Raw genomic sequence first — 21,841 nt, 5'->3', positions numbered from 1 at the left:
GTCAAATCATGTCACTCCTCTGTCCAAACCAGATACTGAGTTCCTTCTCGTCTGACAATAAAATCGAAAGTCTCTCACGTGGCCAACATGGACCTACTTGATTTTGTAGTCAACTTCCTCTCAGGTCTAAGGTTTCACCACTTCACTCCTGGATCACTCTGTTTCAGCCACAGTGGCCTCCTTGCCACGCTTGAATTATAACACCACCCTCAATCTCACTGTTCATATTCTTTCTGTCCTCTCAGTCTGCGATGCTGTTTCCACGTGTATTATCTATGCCTGGTTATTCACTTCAAACACGTGGCTACAAAAGTGAGAACTTGTCTCTGGTTACCCTATTGAAATGGCATTTCATCAAGTCGCATATAGTCTTCCATTCTCTTTGTTTTTCTTCATAATATCGTCAACTTACTTATCATGTGTCTGTGTGATTGTTTATTTACTCTTTGTTTTCTTTCAAGGAGAGCATAAGCTCCATTAAAACACTGATGACTTTACTGCTATTCTTCCCAAGGAGAAGGTGGTCCCCAGGAAATAGAAGAGTGCCTGGCTCTTGGTGGATTTCTGTTGAATAAATGAATGACCGTCGAACATTAGGCTTACACAAACATTTCCATTCTTATGATTAAGATTTATCAGGGTCAGGAAACCATGACTTCTGCACCATTATCATAATGGTAGTACTAGAAAACAATTTTATAACATGTAAGTGCTTAATAAATATTTGTTTTACTTAGCAAGTGACAGCAATGTAAACACTAATTAACTGCCAACGTAATCTGTTAAGAAACTAAGCAATACCGTAAGAAAGGTATTATTATCACCTCAATTTAGACATGACATAACTGAGACTTAACACAGTGACCAGTATGAAGTAAAAGCATAATATAATAATAATACATATTTTTATTTTCTTAAACCATGTCTCTTAATATACAGATAGATCATATACTTTTCATTTTAAAAAAATAGTGAAAGGAATTGAAGTCAATTGTCTAAAAATGTTACAGAACTATATAGTACCTAGGAAAGTGTGGAATAATATTGGCAGAACTTTACTCCACATAGAATAGCATATTTATCATAGATAATAGACAGCAGGCTCATTTACAATATAGTCAGTTGACTTTTGTCATTAATTGTATTTATTGAATTTCAAAAGAGTAAAACAAATTACACTTGTCAAAAACTGTGGTGACCTTAAATAAATTTGAAAAATCTCTAGGCTAGTGAAATAAGAATAGAAAATAGATAAATCTTGAATTTAAAATACACTGCTATTATTTTATAAGAAAAAATCCATATATCCCAATGACATTTTTTGTTAACTTTAGCAGAATAATGTTTGTTTACTGCTTCCCAAGTGCCATGCACTGTTATGATTTTTTTTAATGGATAGTTTACTTTTGTTCACGTATCTATACTATGATTTTTCGCATTTTAGAGTTGTGTAAATTTACTCATAGGCTATTAAACCTCCTATTAACTAGCAAAGGTAGGCTTCAAACCTCGGCTCTGCCTGTATTTAGAGCTTAGACCCTAAGATAGCTGGCCTTCCTAAGATACTAAATGGATAAATGATTAAAAATGTTCCTATAAAACAGGGTTGCCACCCAACAGCCAAAGATGTCTCTGCAGCTTTAAAATTGTTGCTATAAAGCAGCTTACATTTTCAGAAAACTGCTTTCAGGAATTACACATACTGTGTTAAAAAATAAACTGAGTTATCTGAAAATGTGTAAATTTAGCATATGTTCCACAGTGACACGAGTTAATTTCATTTCCGTCACTGTGAGCGCTCCACAGGTATATCATAAATTGCTATGAATTACTGTGTCTGTGACCCATTATCATAGCAGGAAATTACATGAATCTCACAACTGGTATGAAATGTGCTGCTGTCACTGCTATGCATTAATTTCTAAGTAGTTGGCCGTTTGTAATAATTCTGTAAATGTCCATTTTAACGTAGTTTTTAGTCTAGGCAAGTTAAGCCAATGTGCGTGGAATTTTACCCCACATTTTCAAGCAGTTATACTGAGTTCTAAAATTACCTTTTTATTGGGCAATTTCATATTAAATATGTTTCCAAGAATTGGAAACATGATAGTCTCATTGTTTTACTCCCTGACATTAAAGGGGAATTTAACCTATGAAAAGTATGGTTATTTGACTATATAGCAACAGAAAGAGTAAAAAAATTCTGATAACAATTTCCCCCAACATTATGGAATAGATAAATGGTTTATTGATGATTTTTAAACTATTTTGGCTTTCTCTTTATGAAAGCAATTTTCAGATTAATGGTAAATTTTTTCATGGTTATACTTCTGAAAATAACATTTTGCAATTATGTTTCTTTTACATTATAAATAGAAATATTTCACTATTAAAATCAAACCTCTTCAGTGAAAATTTTACTTTTCCTGTCTTTCATTACGTTGATATTTTTCCCCGCACAGGAAAAGTAAATTCAAATAGCAGGTTTAATTGAAAACTTTGACAATGAAGAATGTAGACATGATCTTCCCATGGCATATTTTATATATATATATTTTTAACTCACTACAATATTGTAAAGTAAGTATTTTATATTTTAATGTATTATATCTTTTGCAAGCTCATTATTCTGGTTAGAAATTCACTTTTTGATAGATCTTTAAGCATTTTGCATTATTTTGGAAAGTTTTTTTCATTGCCACACACTATCTCTCAAACTTTGTTTTTCATCTTTCAAAAAATTTTCATCATACATTCCAAAATCTTTATCATAAATTACTAACACACATTTTGTAGAAATTCATTTCCTGATTCTTTTTTTTTAATTTTTTTTTTTTTTTTACAAAATGCTTGTAGACATGGTATGTGTCTTATATTTAGTTGGTTAAGGTCGCTCTTTGACACGTAGTTAACCAGAATATTTATTTTTAAAAATCAATGCCTTCTGCACCCCAAAGCATACTTCTATGCTTTGTTAGTTATGTGAGTTTAACATTTAGCAGATCATGTGGTATCTAATTTTAGTAAACCTGTATGAGGTATTTAGTCTTAGGCACAGAGCAAAATGCTTGGGGGGGCTTCCCTTGTGGCTCAGCTAGTAAAGAAACCACCTGCAATGCGGGAGACCTGGGTTCGATCCCTGGGTTGGGAAGATCCCCTGGAAAAGTGAAAGGCTACCCACTCCAGTAATCTGGGCTGGAGAATTCCATGGACTGTATAGTCCATGGGGTCACAAAGAGTCGGACACAACTGAGCGACTCTCACTTTCACTTAAATGTTTGGGAGGGAAAAATAAGTCAAACCAGAGACCATGAAGGCGAGAAAGAATAACGAGCAAAGAAATAAATGAAAATGCATATAACATACAAATGGATACAAAATAAAAATGGATATAACAATGGATTTAACATAAGCATGGTATGTTCTTTAAGGACAGGTATCTTTCCTATCTTCTTCATTACCATATTATCAACACAGAGCTTGGTACATAGTAGTTAGTCAGTAAATATTCATTAGATCTTCTTGAAATCAGATACGTGGGGTCTAATGAGAACACTATTTCACAAAAGAAAAGTGGAAGATACATTGATTTACATACATGTACCTTTCATTTTTTTTTCTGTTGTTGTTTGCAGTGTTTCAGTACAAACGGGAATCTTTCTGAAATGTTTTAGTGGTCACAAAATTATAGTATAAAGAGCTGTGTTTCTTTCTGCATGTGTAACTCTATCCTCTATAAATTCATTAAAAAAAAATATCTCTTTATAATCTTTTGGGAAATGTTCAATGTTCATCCATTCAGCAGAGGTCATCTTCTTTAGAATTCTCTTCTGGAACTTGCAGAGGTCTTTCTGAAGCCCCTCTTTCTTCGTCTCTTTGGAGAACCACCTCCCAGTCTGGAGCAAACCATGTGCATCTTTTCAATAGTTCTTCATGGTAGCAAATGAAGTAGCGATATATCAGCTGAAATTCCCAAATTTGCCCAGTCCTTTCTTTTTAAGTAACTGCCAACATCCCGGCTGCTCAGTGCCCTAAATTCTAGTTATACTGGAATTTATGCTGGAACCCCACTCCTTACACAGGTACTGTCCTCACAGTTCTTCCTGTTTGCTCACACTCTTTCTTTCAATGAACACTTCTATTTCCATCTGTAGAGATTCTAGACATCTTACCTTTCCCTTTCTTCTTCTTTGGTGATTTTCCAGAACCCCCTTCCACCAGTAATCCTTTCTTTCCCCACAGCTCCTTGTAACAACTCAAATGGACCACATATCATCATCTGCCTTGTGTGATACTCATGCCCTTCCTTCCAGCATCAATTTCTGGATTTTCAAAAGTCACATTTTATTTATCGTTTTACTATCTACTGCTTCTAACCTGGGCTTTGCATATAGAAACATTCAATAAATGCATGTGGAATAAAATTAAACCACTATTATAGAGGCATCTTTAAAAAATCACAAATCATTTCAGAAATCACAGTAGGAGACTACCAAATTATAGTGAACTCTAAAAACTGTAGCATATCTAAAACCAGTTGACTTGCATTCACACCAGGAGAAATATGTGACCGAAGGTAGCCCTCCCACACACACTGTTTACATCTTTTTGTAATGCACACGTTTTGCATTTACCACCAGATGTGAAACAGAAGAGCAATATGATTAGACTTGTGTTGTTTATTATAATAATAGCCTACAAATCTTTGTGGGAGGTAGAAGATGAGGTTATTCAGGTGAGTTTCTACATAAGGCACATCTGGGCCTCGGCAAATCGGGCAACAACAACATATGGGATGAGGGCTGAGCAATAGGGCCTTCAATAGAAACAGAGGCAGGATTATCTGGAAATATTAGACATAGCAATAGTTTCTGAGGAGATTCAGAAGTCTTGGGAAGGAGAGGGTAGAGCAAATTGAGAAAGTAGTATTGAAATAAATACGCTACCGTGTGTGAAATAGATAGCTAGTGGAAGACTACTGTATAACGCACGGAGCCCAGACCAGTCTCGTGACAACCTAGAGGTGTGGGGTAGGAGAGAGAAGGAAGGTTCAAGAGGAAGGGGATATATAATTATGACTGTTTCACATTGATGTACTGAGGTCCATCTAGTCAAATCTATGGTTTTTCCAGTAGTTATGTATGGATGTGAGAGTTGGACTATAAAGAAAGCTGAGCGCCGAAGAACTGATGCTTTTGAACTGTGGTGTTGGAGAAGACTCTTGAGAGTCCCTTGGACTGTGAAGAGATCCAACCAGTCCATCCTAGAGGAAATCATTCCAGTCACTCAGTTGTGTCTGACTCTTTGTGACCCCATGGAATGCAGCATGCCAGGCTTCCATGTCCATCACCAAATCCCAGAGCTCTCTCAAACTTATGCCCATCCAGTCGGTGATGCCATCCAACCATCTCATCCTCTGTCATCCCCTTCTCCTCCTGCCTTCAATCTTTCCCAGCATCAGGTTCTTTTCCAGTCAGTCAGTTCTTCGCATCAGGCAGCCAAATTGTTGTAGTTTCAGCTTTAGCATCAGTCCTTCCAATGAATATTCTGGACTGATTTCCTTTAGGATGGACTTGTTGGATCTCTTTGCAGTCCAAGGGACCCAAGAGTCTTCTCCAACACCACAGTTCAAAAGGACCAGTTCTTTGGCACTCAGCTTTCTTTATGGTCCAAATCTCACATCCATACATAGCTACTGGAAAAACCACAGCTTTGACTGGGTGGACCTCTGTCTGCAAAGTAATATCTGCTTTTTAATATGGCTTTCCTCAATAATAATCTCTGGTCTTTCTTTCCCTTCCTGGTTTTCCATCCCTTTTCTGTATACTGTACCCAAACTGAGACATTGTCCTCTATTTTCAACAAGATATTTCTAAAACCATTATCAAATTTCTGCTAATTACTTAGGAGTTAAAGGTGGGTGGGAGGATGTATAGTAGTCATTATTATTAAGATTACTGGACATGCCATCTCAGGCATGTACCTTCTGGGCATCATGATCTTTAGACTTTGGCTTGCATCTTGTTGCTTATGCTGAATTTTCAATATCAAATCCCCATCTTCTCTCTCCTCAGCCCTCTGGTTATAAATGTATTTCTCTGATATGACCCCAGATCATCATCACCAACCAAGTCCCCCAAACCCCCAAATTCTATTTCTCATTTGTCTCAACTCTTATTTTACTCTACCTTTTAATATAATAACAATTACAAGTATGTGTGTGTGTATATATATATATATATACTTTTGAGGCCTATTGGCTAAGAAAATTCTATTCAATCATAGATGGAAAGATAGTGAGTTTGTTACATACATCTGGGTCTGACACTTGCCAGTGACATCTTCCTGTAAGTGACTATGCATTGCCAAGCTTAAAGTGCTGATGTGTGATAAACGTTCAAATATTTCTAGGATGAACACTGCATTTTGAAGCAGCTATGATATGTGCAAAGGGAAAAACAGGTAAGAGTAGACACGGGAGAGGAGAAAGAATGACACAAATCAACTTAATATCACTTACAGTTTTTAAGGGCAGCCTTAGTGACATTAGCATTTTCTAAAGTGCAAAACTATGTGCTTCTTATTCACCATTGAAATATAAATGTAGTATTACAAACATAAGAATATTGGTATCATTTGCTTTTTTACTATCATCTGTAAATTTCTAAGAAATGATTTAAACCTTATAAAGTAAATCATGAAGTTATGTTTCTCACTTTCTAAATATTTAAGTTAGCCTATGCACTAACTATATCGCAGGTCCTCCCTCTTTTAAAGAAAATGTAAACACTTTACTCTTACTCTCTATTAGCAAGTAGCAAAAAATGTATCCAAGAGAGTAATTAATGTCAACAATGAGTATAAATCCTTTATTACTATAATTGAGGTTAATTAGAATGAGAGTTATTAGGTTGAATGCTGATTAATTGTTAAAAATATGTTTTCCCTCAAAATATATATTTGACTCAGTGACAAGAAACTGTGCTATCTAAAAAACATAAATTGAATCTCCTTCACATCTTACACTGTATTTAGTTGATAAGGAGACTCATTGTGCTAATGCTACAGGGAATAGAATTCTGAATCATCCTTCTAGGGAAAAGAAGTCTGGGCATGTGTTTTTCTTACAGGTGTAATAATCTGGAAAAAGAAAAAAAAAAAAAACAAAAAACAGGAAATTCAACTCTGGTCTCTGTGGTCTAATGATAAAAGCTTATATAGTAAGAATCTGGGAGTCAGGCTATTCCTGGAATTATTGATTCTGAAGAATTTGAGCTTTACAAAGAATTGTGTTCTTATTAGTCACTAGTTCTGTGTCTGTATTATTAGTTCTGTTCTTACTAGTTCTGCGTCCTTTTCTGCTGGACAGTGTTACTGCTGGACACCCCTTGAAGAGATTCTTCCTTAAGGATTAGAAAAATGAAGAGATAAAAGATTTGCACCTCCCAATTTTATATGTCACTAATTCTAAATCACCCATTTTCTTGGTTCACATTGGCCTTGGCACAATGACAATATATTATGTTATCTCTAATAATTTATGAATGTACACTTTAGTTCTTGGAATATGAAGATTGGGTAAATATGAGTATTCTTTTAATTTATAAAATGTAAGAATTGCAGCAGCACTTTAATGATTTCTGTGGCTGCTGTTTCAAGACTACTTTTTTAGGAATCTTATTTCCACTCTCTGGTCCTCAGCAGTTTCCTAGGTGGCTCAGCGATAAAGAATCTGCCTGCCAGGCAGCAGACGTGGGTTTGATCCCTGGACCCGGAAGATTCCCTGGAGGAGGAAATGGCCACTCTCTCCAGTATTCTTGCTTGAGAAATCCCATGGGCAGAGGAGTCTGGGTGGCTACATACAGTCTATGGGGTCGCAAAAGGACAGGACTGAGCAACTAAACAAGTCCTCGGCAGACGCTAGAGTTAGAGACCTGCTGTTTTTTTGCAAGTGGTCTGAGATGGCAAGTCACCATTACTCACAGGCAATTTGGTTTTCATTACAAATTAATGAAGTGATAATTGCTCTCTGCAACCTTTTTATGCACAGAGCATGCTGGTGCTGTTTGCATTATCTTCTTGCAATTTGTACGTCTGCATTCAAGGGCTTGTGATAGCTTGCCAAATTAGCATTCAAAGGAAAATGTTAGACTACATCGATATCTCCATAATTAAAATCATATTTTACATCAAATTGTGAAAATCTTTACATGGTTTCATTCCTGTGTCATTTCTGTTTGGTGTCTAACAAAATGCTGTCCAGAGCAGGAGAAAATTGCAACTGATTCATCAAAGTACAAACTTATCTGTTCTGATAAGGAAATTCTGACCTAAAATTTTTGAAGTCAGTTGGCTAATTTTTAAATATGCCTATCATCTAATGTTCTGTAAAATGCCCACAGAAAGCATTTATTCTCTGGAGTTTTTGTTAGCTCTATACTTTACAATACCATCACAGAATCAATGTAATACTAATAGAGAATATGTAACATAATAATACTATTGAACATTACAATTTTTTTGAGCTTCAACTCAGTTCATAGGTTTTAAATTTTCTGATATTAAAGTTATACATTAATTTTGGTTTTGAATGTGACTTTACTTTATAGGCACCTCAGTGTAAAATCCTCAGAAATGAGACTCTCATATATACTTTTGTTCTTAAAAGCTCTCCATATAATATATTTATAGAGTGGTTGTTTGAAAATGATAAATTGGTGATTATTAAAAATACAATATATTTTCTTGTATATTATTCTAGGGTTTTCTAAAATAACAAAATGGGTTCCTTTGTTGGATGTTAGTCATGACAATAAGGACAAGCCAATTTTGCCTCCAGAAAATGAGTGCTTCTCATATATTCCAGACCCTCAATGATCCAAGTTACTGAAATAAGTGGTGCTGTTTAACTATTTGCCTTTGTTTTGTTCTTAGGTTGGTAGGAGAGCTAAGGACAATAAAAAGTTTTAATACTGTGTTTCTCACGTTGGTAATGGGGCAGGGTGCAGCTTGGATTTGATAATTCAAACACTCTAATGTAAATAATTATTTTTTTGGCTAATGAGGTTCAAAGGCCAGATAAATGCCATATTTCTTTACTTTTGGTTATTGTCAATTTAAAAAAATAGCATTTTATCTCACTTTGCAACTAGAGTTGTGGGTTGGAATTCCTATGTGTATTTAATAAATTTGAGTAGAAAATACTTTAATATATTTTAAATGCCATTGATTTAGTTAAAAATTATTTAAAACTTATTCCTTATGAAAACAAGTAACTCTTTTAATGGAGATTTTAGGAACCCATTTATAATGGGCATCACAAGGATTTCATTTATTTATTTACAAAGTTAAAATATATTCTATAATATGAACTTTATTATTTCCTTGAATTATTACTAACTGTATTATAAGAAAACATAATTTTTATGCATTTTATTCATCTTTTATTCCCAAAACGTGAAGTTGTGTGCTGCATATTATAAAGGATATAAAGAGCTCTAAAATCTAGCAAATGTATATGAAACAATGTTAAACTAACCTAATGATGTATCATGAATTAAATCTAAAAATGAAAAAGATATTTAATAAGTGTTATACAAAACAGGAAGTGTCTTAAGCACATTAAGGTTATGGGAGGCATCACGGGGAAATGAGCAAAGACAAATGCTCTTTTTTTATACCATAGCAAACAAAGACCCAACATTTCTTTTGAAAACCTGAAAAAGAGTTCACAGAGACAAGAACAGTATCTGCATAAGTGAAACTTAGAATTCTCTAATCTCAATTCAAACTTTTAGAAAAAAATAAATGTAAGTTGGGAATCGTTTTTGGAAAAGCTCAAATGCCAAACTGAAGAGTTTGAAGTTCTTACATGAGTAATGGGGAGCCATAGAAGATTAGAACTCTAATCTGACATGGGAAATGATGTATTTTCCAAGCACCAAGAAGATAATTGGGCATGGTATAAACTGAGTGTAGACACAGGCATAATAGTTAGATACAATAATAGTTTTAGAATCATAAATAACACAAACAATGTGATGCTAACTTGAAAGCTTCTCAAAACCTGTATAAAGATCAAAGAAGCAGTGCTTAACTTTTCTAAAAAGTCTTGAAACTTTTTGAGTGTATTTACAATGAAAAAAAGTTTTATTACCATCATAACCCTAACTGTTATAACAACAACTTAAGTAGCCATGTATTTCTTGCATGTGGAAAATTTAACATGGGTAAAAAGATATTAAGAATTGAAATGTTCACTATACTTAAATCTTCTGTTCTACACATATAAGTATTTGTTGGATTTTGAGGAGATGGGAAGGAGACATGTTCATGTTTTTACTTCAGAAACCAAAGTTCTCCATCATGTATTTCTTGAAATGACCAAGTATGTTAATAAATGTCATGCATAAAGATACCTGGTAATGAAATAATTTAGATTCACTTTGTTTGTGATATGCTGATTTTACCAAAGTATGACCCAAATTGGAGAAAGTTTAATAAAAAGAAACGCTAGGCAGTGGTATTTTTCTTTTGCTTTTTAAAGAGAAAACCCCCAAAAAAATCCCCTAAAATATACAACAAAATAATTTTTATCATGTTATTAGAGATGACTGACTTGACATTTTTATCCTAGGATGTTTGTCTAGGTCCAATCAATTGCTAAGCAACTTCTTCCTGACTATCACACAAATTCCAATAAAATTCAAATGTGTTCATCAAAATTTTGGATTATTTTGTGTCAATGAATTCAGAGAACCTTGTAAATAATAAAACCTGCAAACAAGAATGTTACAGAGTTGCTGCACATCTTGATCTTTAGTGAGCAACAGTGAAGTTTCTGTTAATTTGTTTTGTATTTCCTGTGATGCCATTAACACCTTCATCTTGTATTCGCAAATATTCATCATGCTTAACTCATTAATTCCGCCTTTCTTTTTTTCTTCTTCTTTCATTCTTCAAGTGGGAAGAGATCAGTGGTGTTGATGAACATTACACACCCATCCGGACTTACCAGGTGTGCAATGTCATGGATCACAGCCAAAATAATTGGCTGAGGACAAACTGGGTCCCCAGGAACTCAGCTCAGAAGATCTATGTGGAGCTAAAGTTCACTCTTCGGGACTGCAATAGCATTCCATTGGTTTTGGGAACTTGCAAGGAGACTTTCAATCTGTACTACATGGAGTCTGATGATGATCATGGAGTCAAATTCCGAGAACATCAGTTTACAAAGATTGACACCATTGCAGCTGATGAAAGTTTCACGCAAATGGATCTCGGGGACCGTATTCTTAAACTCAACACTGAGGTTAGAGAAGTAGGTCCTGTCAACAAAAAGGGATTTTATTTGGCTTTTCAAGATGTTGGTGCATGTGTTGCCTTAGTGTCTGTGAGAGTGTACTTCAAAAAGTGCCCGTTTACAGTGAAGAATCTGGCTATGTTTCCAGACACAGTACCCATGGATTCCCAATCTCTGGTGGAAGTTAGAGGCTCTTGTGTTAACAATTCTAAGGAGGAAGATCCTCCTAGGATGTACTGCAGTACAGAAGGTGAATGGCTGGTACCCATTGGCAAATGTTCCTGCAATGCTGGCTATGAAGAAAGAGGTTTCATGTGTCAAGGTAAGAGTCTTCTCTATTTTCCCCAAAGAGGTTTCATGTGTCAAGGTAAGAGTCTTCTCTATTTTCCCCAGAGTGGTACTTCTTACTTGTGAGTTTATGGTAGAGTAATTGAAATAAATGAAAGCAGCCTGAATTCACTTAGCAGCAAAATGTGACTCAAACTAAATAGAGCCTATTTATAGACTAAATTTATCCCACTTGATGTGTTGATTCATAATTTTTGTACAAATATTAGCATATTTGATTATGTGGTGCTAGCCTATGTACTACTAGACCAATTGAAAGGGGAAAAAAAGTCTGTGTCTCTTTTATGTAGAGGGAAGAAATACTATTGGAACTAAGCTAATCTAACAGAATTAGATTCTGCACTGACTATTTATGGTTGTGCTCATCAATCTCATAGCAATACGTAATTCATTGCGATAAAATATATTAATAGTGTCTCTTCAGTGATATCTGTGCATAAAATATGGATTTACTTATAAAACAGTAATGTTTTAATAAAAAAAATATTTTATTTAAAAATCCAGGGTTGATGCTTCAGTTTTTGGTATACAAAGGGATAATTTAAATTATTTAAAATTTTTCTCGGTAAGTAAAACCAAATAAGAGATCATTTTTTTCCACAGAAGATTATATCAGATGATAAATTCCACTTAATCCCAAAGTTTGGTATTTAGCATTAGGCAAGGTTTAGTGTTTAAGAACACACAAAAATTATCATTAAAATTTAAAATGTTTCAATACATGGGAGAACTTAAATGTATAGCCTTGGGAATCTAGTCTGTTTTAATACCTTTTCTTGCTGTTAACTTAATCAAAAGAATTGTTTGGTACTCTACTTGTGGCCATTTAGTAAGTCTCAAGTTCATGTGAAAGAGATGAATCAACTTTATACATAAATTGACCTTTCTCAGAATCTGAACAGGACATAGCATTTTGCTTTTAACTGTAGATAGTTTATAGATTTTTTTTTTAATGACAGCAAATGATACACCCAGTCTGATACTTCTCCATGTTATTTAGATCCTTGGCAAGAGCTATCAGAATACTGTTACTAAATATGGTTTTGAAAATTCTAAACTGGAAATAGCATACTAGCTACTATTTGCTTGGAGAGAAGTCTCAATAGCCTTTATATTCCACTTGGAATTATATTTTATCACTGTGGTATTGTTTGTGTTATCTTTGTGGGATTTATTTTAAATAAAATAATAAAAGCTTAGACCAGGACACCTTGGAGGAAGAAATGGCAACCCTCTACAGTATTCTTGCTGAGAAAATCCCATGGACAGAGGAGCCTCATGGGCTATGTTCCAAGGGGTCACAAAGAGTTGGATGCAACTGAGAGACTTGAGTACAGATCAGGAAAAATTTAAAAACTGACTATTTCCTCCAGTTTGTTTTCTACTGACAGTCTCTGATATCCACACCAAGAAAGGAGTAAGTGTGCCTCTGTCTCTATCATTATCAGTATGTGCTGAACTATCTCACACAATTTTTTCTGTTGAGCAAGAACCTAATCATTGTTTAGATTTTAAATAATTTTTATATGATACTTTGTGTCTTATTTAAAGATATAATAGAAAAATGTGTCAGCCAGATAAATAGGATCACATAAAATGTTAATATAAATAAATAAAACATGCACATACTTAACCTAAATCACATGCTGTCTTGAAACAAACTTTACTAAGAAGAATTTTAAAAAAGAAAGTGACATTAAATTGTATTCAAAAAGTTCACAGTGGATTCAGAATTGCTTCTGTATTTTAAATGTATTTTAATTTACCAAACCACTTCTTTAAAGTAACTATTATGTTACTCATTGATACTCTATGGCAAAATTACTCTTAGAGATAATATTTGTATCAAAGTTTCATTTCCTTGATTCTTGTAATTTATTATACTGAAGACATTCATAGCACCTCCTTGACATAGTGATGCTATATTATCAGACTTTTTCAACATTTAAAAATACTAGTTGCAGCATTAGATGCATATGCATAATAACAAATTATTTGAAAAAAATATACTGAATAAGAACTAATTCTGGTAGAATTAGAGATAGAAGATAAAATGGGATATGATTGGAATTTACAAGTGTAATGACTTTTCAGTAACATAACTTAAAGGTGCAGCTTGTTCTTAGGGGTTATATCTTCCTGTTTGCTTATGTTACCAGGTGAAGTTTAGTTCAGTTCAGTCACTCAGTTGTGTCTGACTCTTTGTGCCTTCATGGAATGCAGCACGCCAGGTCTCCCTGTCCTTCACCTACTACTAAATGTACTCAAACTCATGTCCATTGAGTCGGTGATGCCATCCAACTATCCCATCCTCTGTTGTCCCCTTCCCTTCCTGCCTTCAGTCTTTCCCAGCATCAGGGTATTTTCGAATGAGTCAGTTCTTCACATCAGATGGCCAAAGAAATGGAGTTTCAGCTTCAACATCAGTCCTTCCAATGAATATTCAGGATTGATTTCCTTTAGGATGGACTGGTTGGATCTCCTTGCAGTCCAAGGGACTCTCAAGAGTCTTCTCCAACACCACAGTTCAAAAGCATCAGTTCTTCGGCGCTCATCTTTCTTTATAGTCCAACTCTCACATCCATACATGACTACTGGAAAACCATAGCCTTGACTAGATGGACCTTTGTTGGCAAGGCAATGTCTCTGCTTTTTAATATGCTCTCTAGGTTGGTCATAACTTTTCTTCCAAGGAGTAAGCGTCTTTTAATTTCATGGCTGCAATCACCATCTGCAGTGATTTTGGAGCCCCCATAAAATAAAGTCTGTCACTGTTTCCACTGTTTCCCCATCTATTTGCCATGCAGTGATAGGACCAGATGCCATGATCTTAGTTTTCTGAATATTGAGTTTCAAGCCAACTTTTTCACTGTACTCTTTCACAGTCATCAAGAGGCTGTTTAGTTTTTCTTTGCTTTCTGCCATAAGGGTGGTGTCATCTGCATATCTGAGGTTACTGATATTTCTCCCAGCAATCTTGAGTCCAGCTTGTACTTCATTCAGCCCAGCGTTTCTCATGATATACTCTGCATATCAGTTAAATAAGCAGAGTGACAATGTACAGCCTTGATGTACTCCTTTTCCTATTTGGCTTCCTCTTATTTCATAGTAAAAGTAATTTTGTATATTCCAATTATTAGAGGATGTGTCAAGGTATTCTACTTCATGCTGATTTACATGTAGTGTTGAGTCTAAATCAACTGTATATTAGCAATTTTTTTAATATGTCAGTTTAAGTGCATAGTCTACTATGTCTTAAAATTCAAATACACAATCAATTAATTTACAGCCTGTAATAAAATAGGCCAGCGTGGCTTGAGGCTTGTAATTTTGCTTTTGTTGTCAGTGGTGGTGCTGGTGTTTGTTATGGTTTCCTTTTTTAATTTAAAAAATCTGATTGGTTTTTAAGCTTGTGAAGTAGTCAGGGTCATTTGCTATGACTCACAAATCATTGTTTTATCAGCAGCGCTTCAATTCAGGTGCCCAAAGAAATGGTATTACTTAGAATAGATATAGATGAAAAGATAACTAAACACATTTCGTGTATTTCATGAGCTTATTTTTGTTTTGTTTCATTTTACAGAAGGACGGAACAATGCCTTAACATACATATGTGGCTAGATTTTAAACACCTCAGGGTAATTTTATAACACAATGTTCAGCAAACAGAGGTTTACAGTTTTCTAAAACAGAGGAAAATAAGACTCAGTCACTTTATTTCAACAAATGTTTAGAGACAATCTACTTAATTATAAGAAGCATAGTAAGAATGCAACAAAGTTTTTAAAATATGCATTAAGCCCTTATTGGATGCCAGAAACTATGCTCATTTGATAAGTTATGTCCATGAGTTATCTTATTTATCTCTCAGAATAGCCTATGAGTACTTCCTATTATTAGTTCCACTTTTTAAATGAGGAAGTTTAAAAAAAAAAGTTTTGAAAGATTAAATGTCTTGCCTTAGGTCCTTTAGGAGTGTTGAACTCGAGATCTGAAGCCAGGCAGTCTGATTCCGAATGTTGCAGTTGAATCCTCAACCCACACTACTTCCCCATTTTTTTAGTCCAGTGGTGGCAGAGACCAGGAAACCCCACAAGGACCCTTATTCTACTGAAGTTAAAGTATTGTATATTAAAGGATGAGTAGGACCATACAAAACTGGCACAAAGTAACCAAGAATCTGTGAATATAAGGTCCATCTATTTCAGCTTATTTATCACAGCTTTCTGTTTCTAGACTTTTAAGAAAGAAGAATTACTAGACAAAATGCCATGGGAAGACTAAGATTAGCTCAGGTGATATCTATCAAAATCTGGATAAATGAGTTGTCAAGCAACTTAGATATGCCAAAAAGTATAGCAAATTTAGTTCAATATCTCTAAACATCTCTAAGTTCTAAATAATAGTTTACCAGACAGTGGGGAAACAGAGATAGATAAGTTAGTGTACCTCCCTTCCAGGAGCTTGCAATCTAATATGAAAGACAGATAAATAAATGAATAATTTTAATACAACACACACCAATAAATCTTCTACTAGGTACAAACCTTCTTGGCAAGGAAGCAGAAGGAGAGATTAATTTAGAGTATTTCAAACTTAATAATGGAAATTGTTCATTAATAGTGAGAAGCCTCTGCATTGAGAGTTTTGAACCCATCATTATTGTGCTTTTAAACTTTTGGGTAGGGAGAAAGGGATAACTATCTTACCCAGCTTATGCATTCCAGAAGGAATGGTTTATAATTTGTTAATCAAGATATTATCCCAAAAATCCCAAATGTCTAGAAGTCCCATTAAGTTTTGTGTTCTGAGCTTATTCTTATAAATTCTTATAAATCTAAATTTCATTAGTAGGTCATTTTCTGATGTTAGTAATGATGTACTCTAAATTATCTATTCCCCTCTAGCTGGATATTTGGGATAAAGTTCTATATGATGAAAATGTGACAATCTCTGATAGGAAAAATATTTTGTAGACATAAAGCTCATAGATTTCAGAAATATAAATAAAACCAAAGGTATCTTTATGCAAGACCACAATTTCAGCCATATCATTATACTTGTCTTGTATTTGATACAAACTTTTACATCAATTCATGTTTCCTAGAATGAGGAAAAGTAGTAAAGATATACTTTGACCATGTATTCAATTATTAAATGTATATCAAGACTCTACTATATGCCAAATCCTCCCACAGACGCTAGAAAGAGAAAGATGGATATTATCTTGCCAAACTAGTTTACTTTATAGTGCAAAAATGTGTGTATATGTTTTAAAATATTTTGGTTTCTGCCCCTAAAAAAAAAAAACTTTTTTTAAGTGAATTATTAAACAGAGCTAAGTCAATAGTTTACACTTAAAAATAAGTTGTGTGTTGAGGGAAGTGTATTTGCATGGGAGCAGATGAGTGAGAGGAAAACAGAATTTTCTGTAATAAGATGCTTTGTGTTGCTGGATTTTTTTGCTAGGGAAGATTGAGCACAGGAAACGTAAGAGTGGAAGATGATGAACCTTTCTATTTCACATACTGGTTAGAGGGAGGAAATAAGAGAAGATTGTAAGAAATGTTAATAGCTAAAGACTTAATCAGAAACTGCATACCAAATAATCTGAAAATACAAAAAAGAGCACTTTCAGGAGGGTAGAGAATACTTATTATGATGAATTTGGTAAAATGTGCAGAAATGCACATATAAATAACTACAAAAACTTAAACTAATGGTAACATAATCATTTAGTAAGGGAAGTAAGAAATCATGCATCCAATTTGGTTTTCTAGAAGTTTCTTTAATATGTAATTTTAAAATATGGTCTTTCTTTAAATGTTATCTCTTGTAGTATCTCTTTTATTTTACCGTGTGTTTGTGCGATTTACACCTTATATGAGCCATGTTCCTCAGATTTTGACAAATTTGCTTGATGTTGAGACTATGGTCAAATTACAGGTTGAGATGTTACTATAGGATGTTAGTAAACCTCTTTCTAATAAGATAACATTGAAAATCTTCAATTATAAACCTAAATCATGTGCTGTTTGCCTTCAGTTATTAACAATCAAGCTTTACTTGGTTCATTTCATTTTGGAAATTCTTCATAGTTCTTACATCCCAGGATAACACTTTTGTGTTTTGAAGACTGGAGGTGTGAGGAAATTTCACATTAATACCGAGGGAGCCTTGTGATCTTTACATATGTATTTTTACTCCTGGAAAATGAATTGTTTTATCTATTTTGATTTAGTTGGACAGAAGAAATGAGAATGCTAATGTCTTTTTATTTAGTCAGTTAATTACATTTGAGCCAGAGACCCAGCAGTTACTATAAATATTCCTCCTACAAACTTTGTTTAGACTTAATGTACCAAATACCTTATTAATGTCACTGAAGAATCTGTTGCTCTGTGTTTTATCTGTGTGCGTTCATTGTGGAATGCTAACTTCATTCCTTGTTCTTGTACATTAGCAGCTGGGTAGAAAAGTGTGTTTGATGTGAGGTATGAAGATATCTAGAATTCTCGATGATTTTCCATAATTATGTTTATTTTACCTACGAGCTGTTGCTCTTTATTCATTTCTCTTACTGTTCAGAAAGTCTCTTAAAGAAGCAGTGACACTTTCAGTAACAGAATGCTCACTTTGACAGAGGCTCTAGAGAAAATCAAAAACCTCAGAGGTTTCCCTGCACCTCCTTAGTCTGTGCACATCTTCCAGAAGTACAAGATGTTCATATTTTTTAATGAATTCAAAAGTGTTTCTTTACAGTTGTTTTCAGACTGGAAGTGTCTTGAGGGGAGGGACTACATCATATCTATTTAAAGGACATTGTGCCTTCAAACCTAGCAGATTATAATTGAAGATGTTTTCAATTAGATAGGTACTAGATGAATAATTCGGAGAAGGCAATGGCACCCCACTCCAGTACTCTTGCCTGGAAAATCCCACGGATGGTCCATGGGGTCGCTAAGAGTCGGACATGACTGAGCAACTTCACTTTCACTTTTCACTTTCACACATTGATGAAGGAAATGGCAACCCACTCCAGTGTTCTTGCCAGGAGAATCCCAGGGATGGGGGAGCCTGGTGGGCTGACATCTATGGGATCACACAGAGTCAGACACGACTGAAGTGACTTAGCAGCATCAGCAACAGCAGATGAATAATTATTGGGAGATTTCAATGACAACTGTGCATTCTTAGAATGTAAGTTCTGGAAATGACATACCTCTCATTATATATCTTTGAATCCACTAGGTTTTCCAGAATGTCTTGCACATAAAGATGTGTATCTTATCTAATTTTACATGAGTGAATTTGATTACTAGGTCACATACAGTTGCAACACACTAAGACTAGAATCATCTGAACTACGATTATAGTAATAAATAGATTAAGTAAAATAATAGTGATATTTTATATAGTACCTGAAAGAGTACATTTTGTCTTTTGTGAATTGATGATAAATATCTTTTCTAGCTTGAAAAAATCAATCTCCACTAGTTTCATACCTATTATAAAGCAAGAATCAAACTATTTATGCAGTTGCTAAACCAACTTTATCCCTTAATTTTACACACTTAGTGCTTAAACCATTTATTCATCCTTTAGTGACTGCACTAAGATTGTCAGGCTTCTTACCTTGATATGTGAAACTTTCATTCATTTTCCCTGGATTTAAAATGGCAGCTCTCCATTCCCACTTTCCCTTTTCACTGCACAACAAAACATTTTCAAACCAATGAGTATATTTGAATAAAAATTTTGCCAGTAAGTAAAAATATGAATAACTTTCAAATAAAATAAATATCTTATGACAGCTTTATAATAGCTATAAAACTTTTAATTTATTCAAGTTTTTATATCATCCCACCAATTTATATAATAAATTATAACAGTATTAACATGATTCAGAAAACATCCTCAAGTTTGTCCTTAACCTCCTGTTTGCATTTAATTTTTCTGTTTAGCAAAAGGCTCTTGTCACTGACAATTGCTTGGCTCAAGAGTCCCAGAAATGCTCTATGGATAAACAATTTGAACCTCAGTCTCTTTATCCGAAGAAAAAGGGGGGAGTACTATCTACCCTTTAGATTTGCCATTGAATGTTTGATTAACCCATTAAGAGTATCTAGCAGGAGATAAAAATGATCATCATTATGGTCAGTCATTGGTGTCATAGGATTATACAACCTTCCTTGTCCTCCTGTTTTATTCTGTGTTAAAACACTTAGAAATGACAGACTCACCCATTCAATAGTCTCTATCTAACCTTAAACATTAGAACTTAGAGATACCTTGAGGGAGAGAAACTGTCTAATGAATTTATATTTGTTGTTCGGTCACTCAGTCGTGTCCAAATCTTTCCGACCCCGTGGACTGCATAATGCCAGAGTTTCCTGTCCTTCACCATCTCCCAGAGCTTGCTCAAACTCATGTCCATTGAATAGATGATGTCATCCAACGACCTCATCCCCCATTGTCCCCTTCTTTTCCTGCCTTCTATCTTTCCCAGCATCAGGGTCTTTTCCGATGAGTTGGCTCTTTGCATCAGGTGGCCAAATTATTGGAGCTTCAGCTTCATCACTCCTTCCGATGAATATTCAGGATTGATTTCTTTTAGGATTGACTGGCTTGATCACCTTGCAGTCCAAGGAACTCTCAAGAGTCTTCAACATCACAGTTCGAAAGCATCAATTCTTTGGCGCTTAGTATTCATTATTCTCTAATTGGTTGCCCAGCTTCTTTTAATTAGAAGTTTTTTGAGGTGACTTCATTTTTAGTTCCATGAAACCTCTAGGCTGTTCAATCATAGGTAATAGTCCCTGTATTCTTTTATAATATCATTAGCTTCCATTTTTCTTCTTCTAAACATTCGTGACCTTTGATTTTTCCCATCCGGTATTTGACTCAGTCTCCACTTTTCCTTAACACAGGTTTTTTCCACTGATTTTTCAAAAGTGTCTTTGAATTTACACGTGGACATTTTTATATTGTATAACCAGAGGGACTTACAGATTTTGACTGATTTAAGAAAATACAGTTTAGAAAACAAGCAATTACAATAGTAAAATAAAATTGCTAAATTTCAAAAATATTTAACCTAAAATTTTTGCAAACTGTTTTATACCCTAACATTTATTGTATACAAGACTATCTTAGATAGTTGGTGAGGATATAATAATAAATAATGTTCTTGCCTTGAAAAAAAATAAGTAATCAAGTGAGTCAAAATATTTGTCAAACCAATTTACTTTATATAGAAAATAACTATATCTATTTGATTTATTTTAGGTATTTATGTTCACTTGAGAATCACACAAAGGGAAACGAAAGCAGTAGAGGAAACAGCATAAATTTTATGAAGTAAATGCCAAATATGTTTACATGAATTATCATGTGATATTACTAGGTACTTTCAATCCAAGCATGTCAACACACTATCTGAACAGTAATTAAGTAAAAAATCTTTTCAAATCTGAAAACGAGAGGAAAAATAAGGGAGTGTATTTGATTTGTGGCTTAAGTATTATAGTTCATTTTTAGTCTACATAAAAACAAACAGTATAAAGTTAAACCATGAATTTGCATGTTTAAGATACTAGAAAGGAATGTGAAATCTTTGTTATGTATACACTACAAATCAGATTATTTTGAGTAGTCAGAGACAATTTAATTGCAAACATATTAGGAGAGATATGACCATCATTAAATTTAGAGAGTAGAACAAAATCATATCTAATCATTTAAATACCTCATAATAAATAAAAACAAGTCAAGTGATCAGCAACAAACCAACATAAAAGACCTTAAAAGATCCAGACAGTTTTATAGATGTTAAAACTCTCACACAAGATTATAAATAAATAAGAATTACAGTGTTTTAGTAAAATATGGATTCTTTTACCTTATATGGATTATCTTCAGTTATAGCAATTGCATTGTTCAAAGAGGGATAAATAGTAAGAATTTCTTTTTTAATAAATATTTTGATATTCTTTATCCTAACCCAGAAGATCATTTTATATGTCAGTATTAAGGTATTTTTCTGAGATTCTAACCTAGTTTGCAGTTGTCTCACATGAAATAGCTCTAGGGTATTTGCTTTTAGAATATAAAGTTCTTTTCTATCTTTCTTTTATTTTTAGCTATAAGGTTTGTGAACTTTCAGATGCTTTGTCTGGTCCAGTGTTTTAA

General features: G+C 34.1%; 1 protein-coding gene across 2 annotated transcripts in view; it reads left to right on the top strand.

Annotated features, from left to right (window-relative positions):
* The window catches only part of EPHA3 (EPH receptor A3), a 392,317-nt gene that overhangs the window by 104,572 nt on the left and 265,904 nt on the right, over window positions 1–21,841 (top strand). For both annotated transcript variants that reach the window (XM_070455042.1, XM_070455041.1), the window contains exon 3: window positions 10,964–11,624. In XM_070455042.1, coding sequence (XP_070311143.1) covers window positions 10,964–11,624 — 661 coding nt within the window. The remainder of the gene's footprint in view (window positions 1–10,963; window positions 11,625–21,841) is intronic.

The sequence above is a fragment of the Odocoileus virginianus genome, chromosome 25 (assembly GCF_023699985.2).
Source record: "Odocoileus virginianus isolate 20LAN1187 ecotype Illinois chromosome 25, Ovbor_1.2, whole genome shotgun sequence".
Classification (NCBI taxonomy): domain Eukaryota; kingdom Metazoa; phylum Chordata; class Mammalia; order Artiodactyla; family Cervidae; genus Odocoileus; species Odocoileus virginianus.
This window is presented reverse-complemented; position numbering and strand designations above follow the sequence as displayed.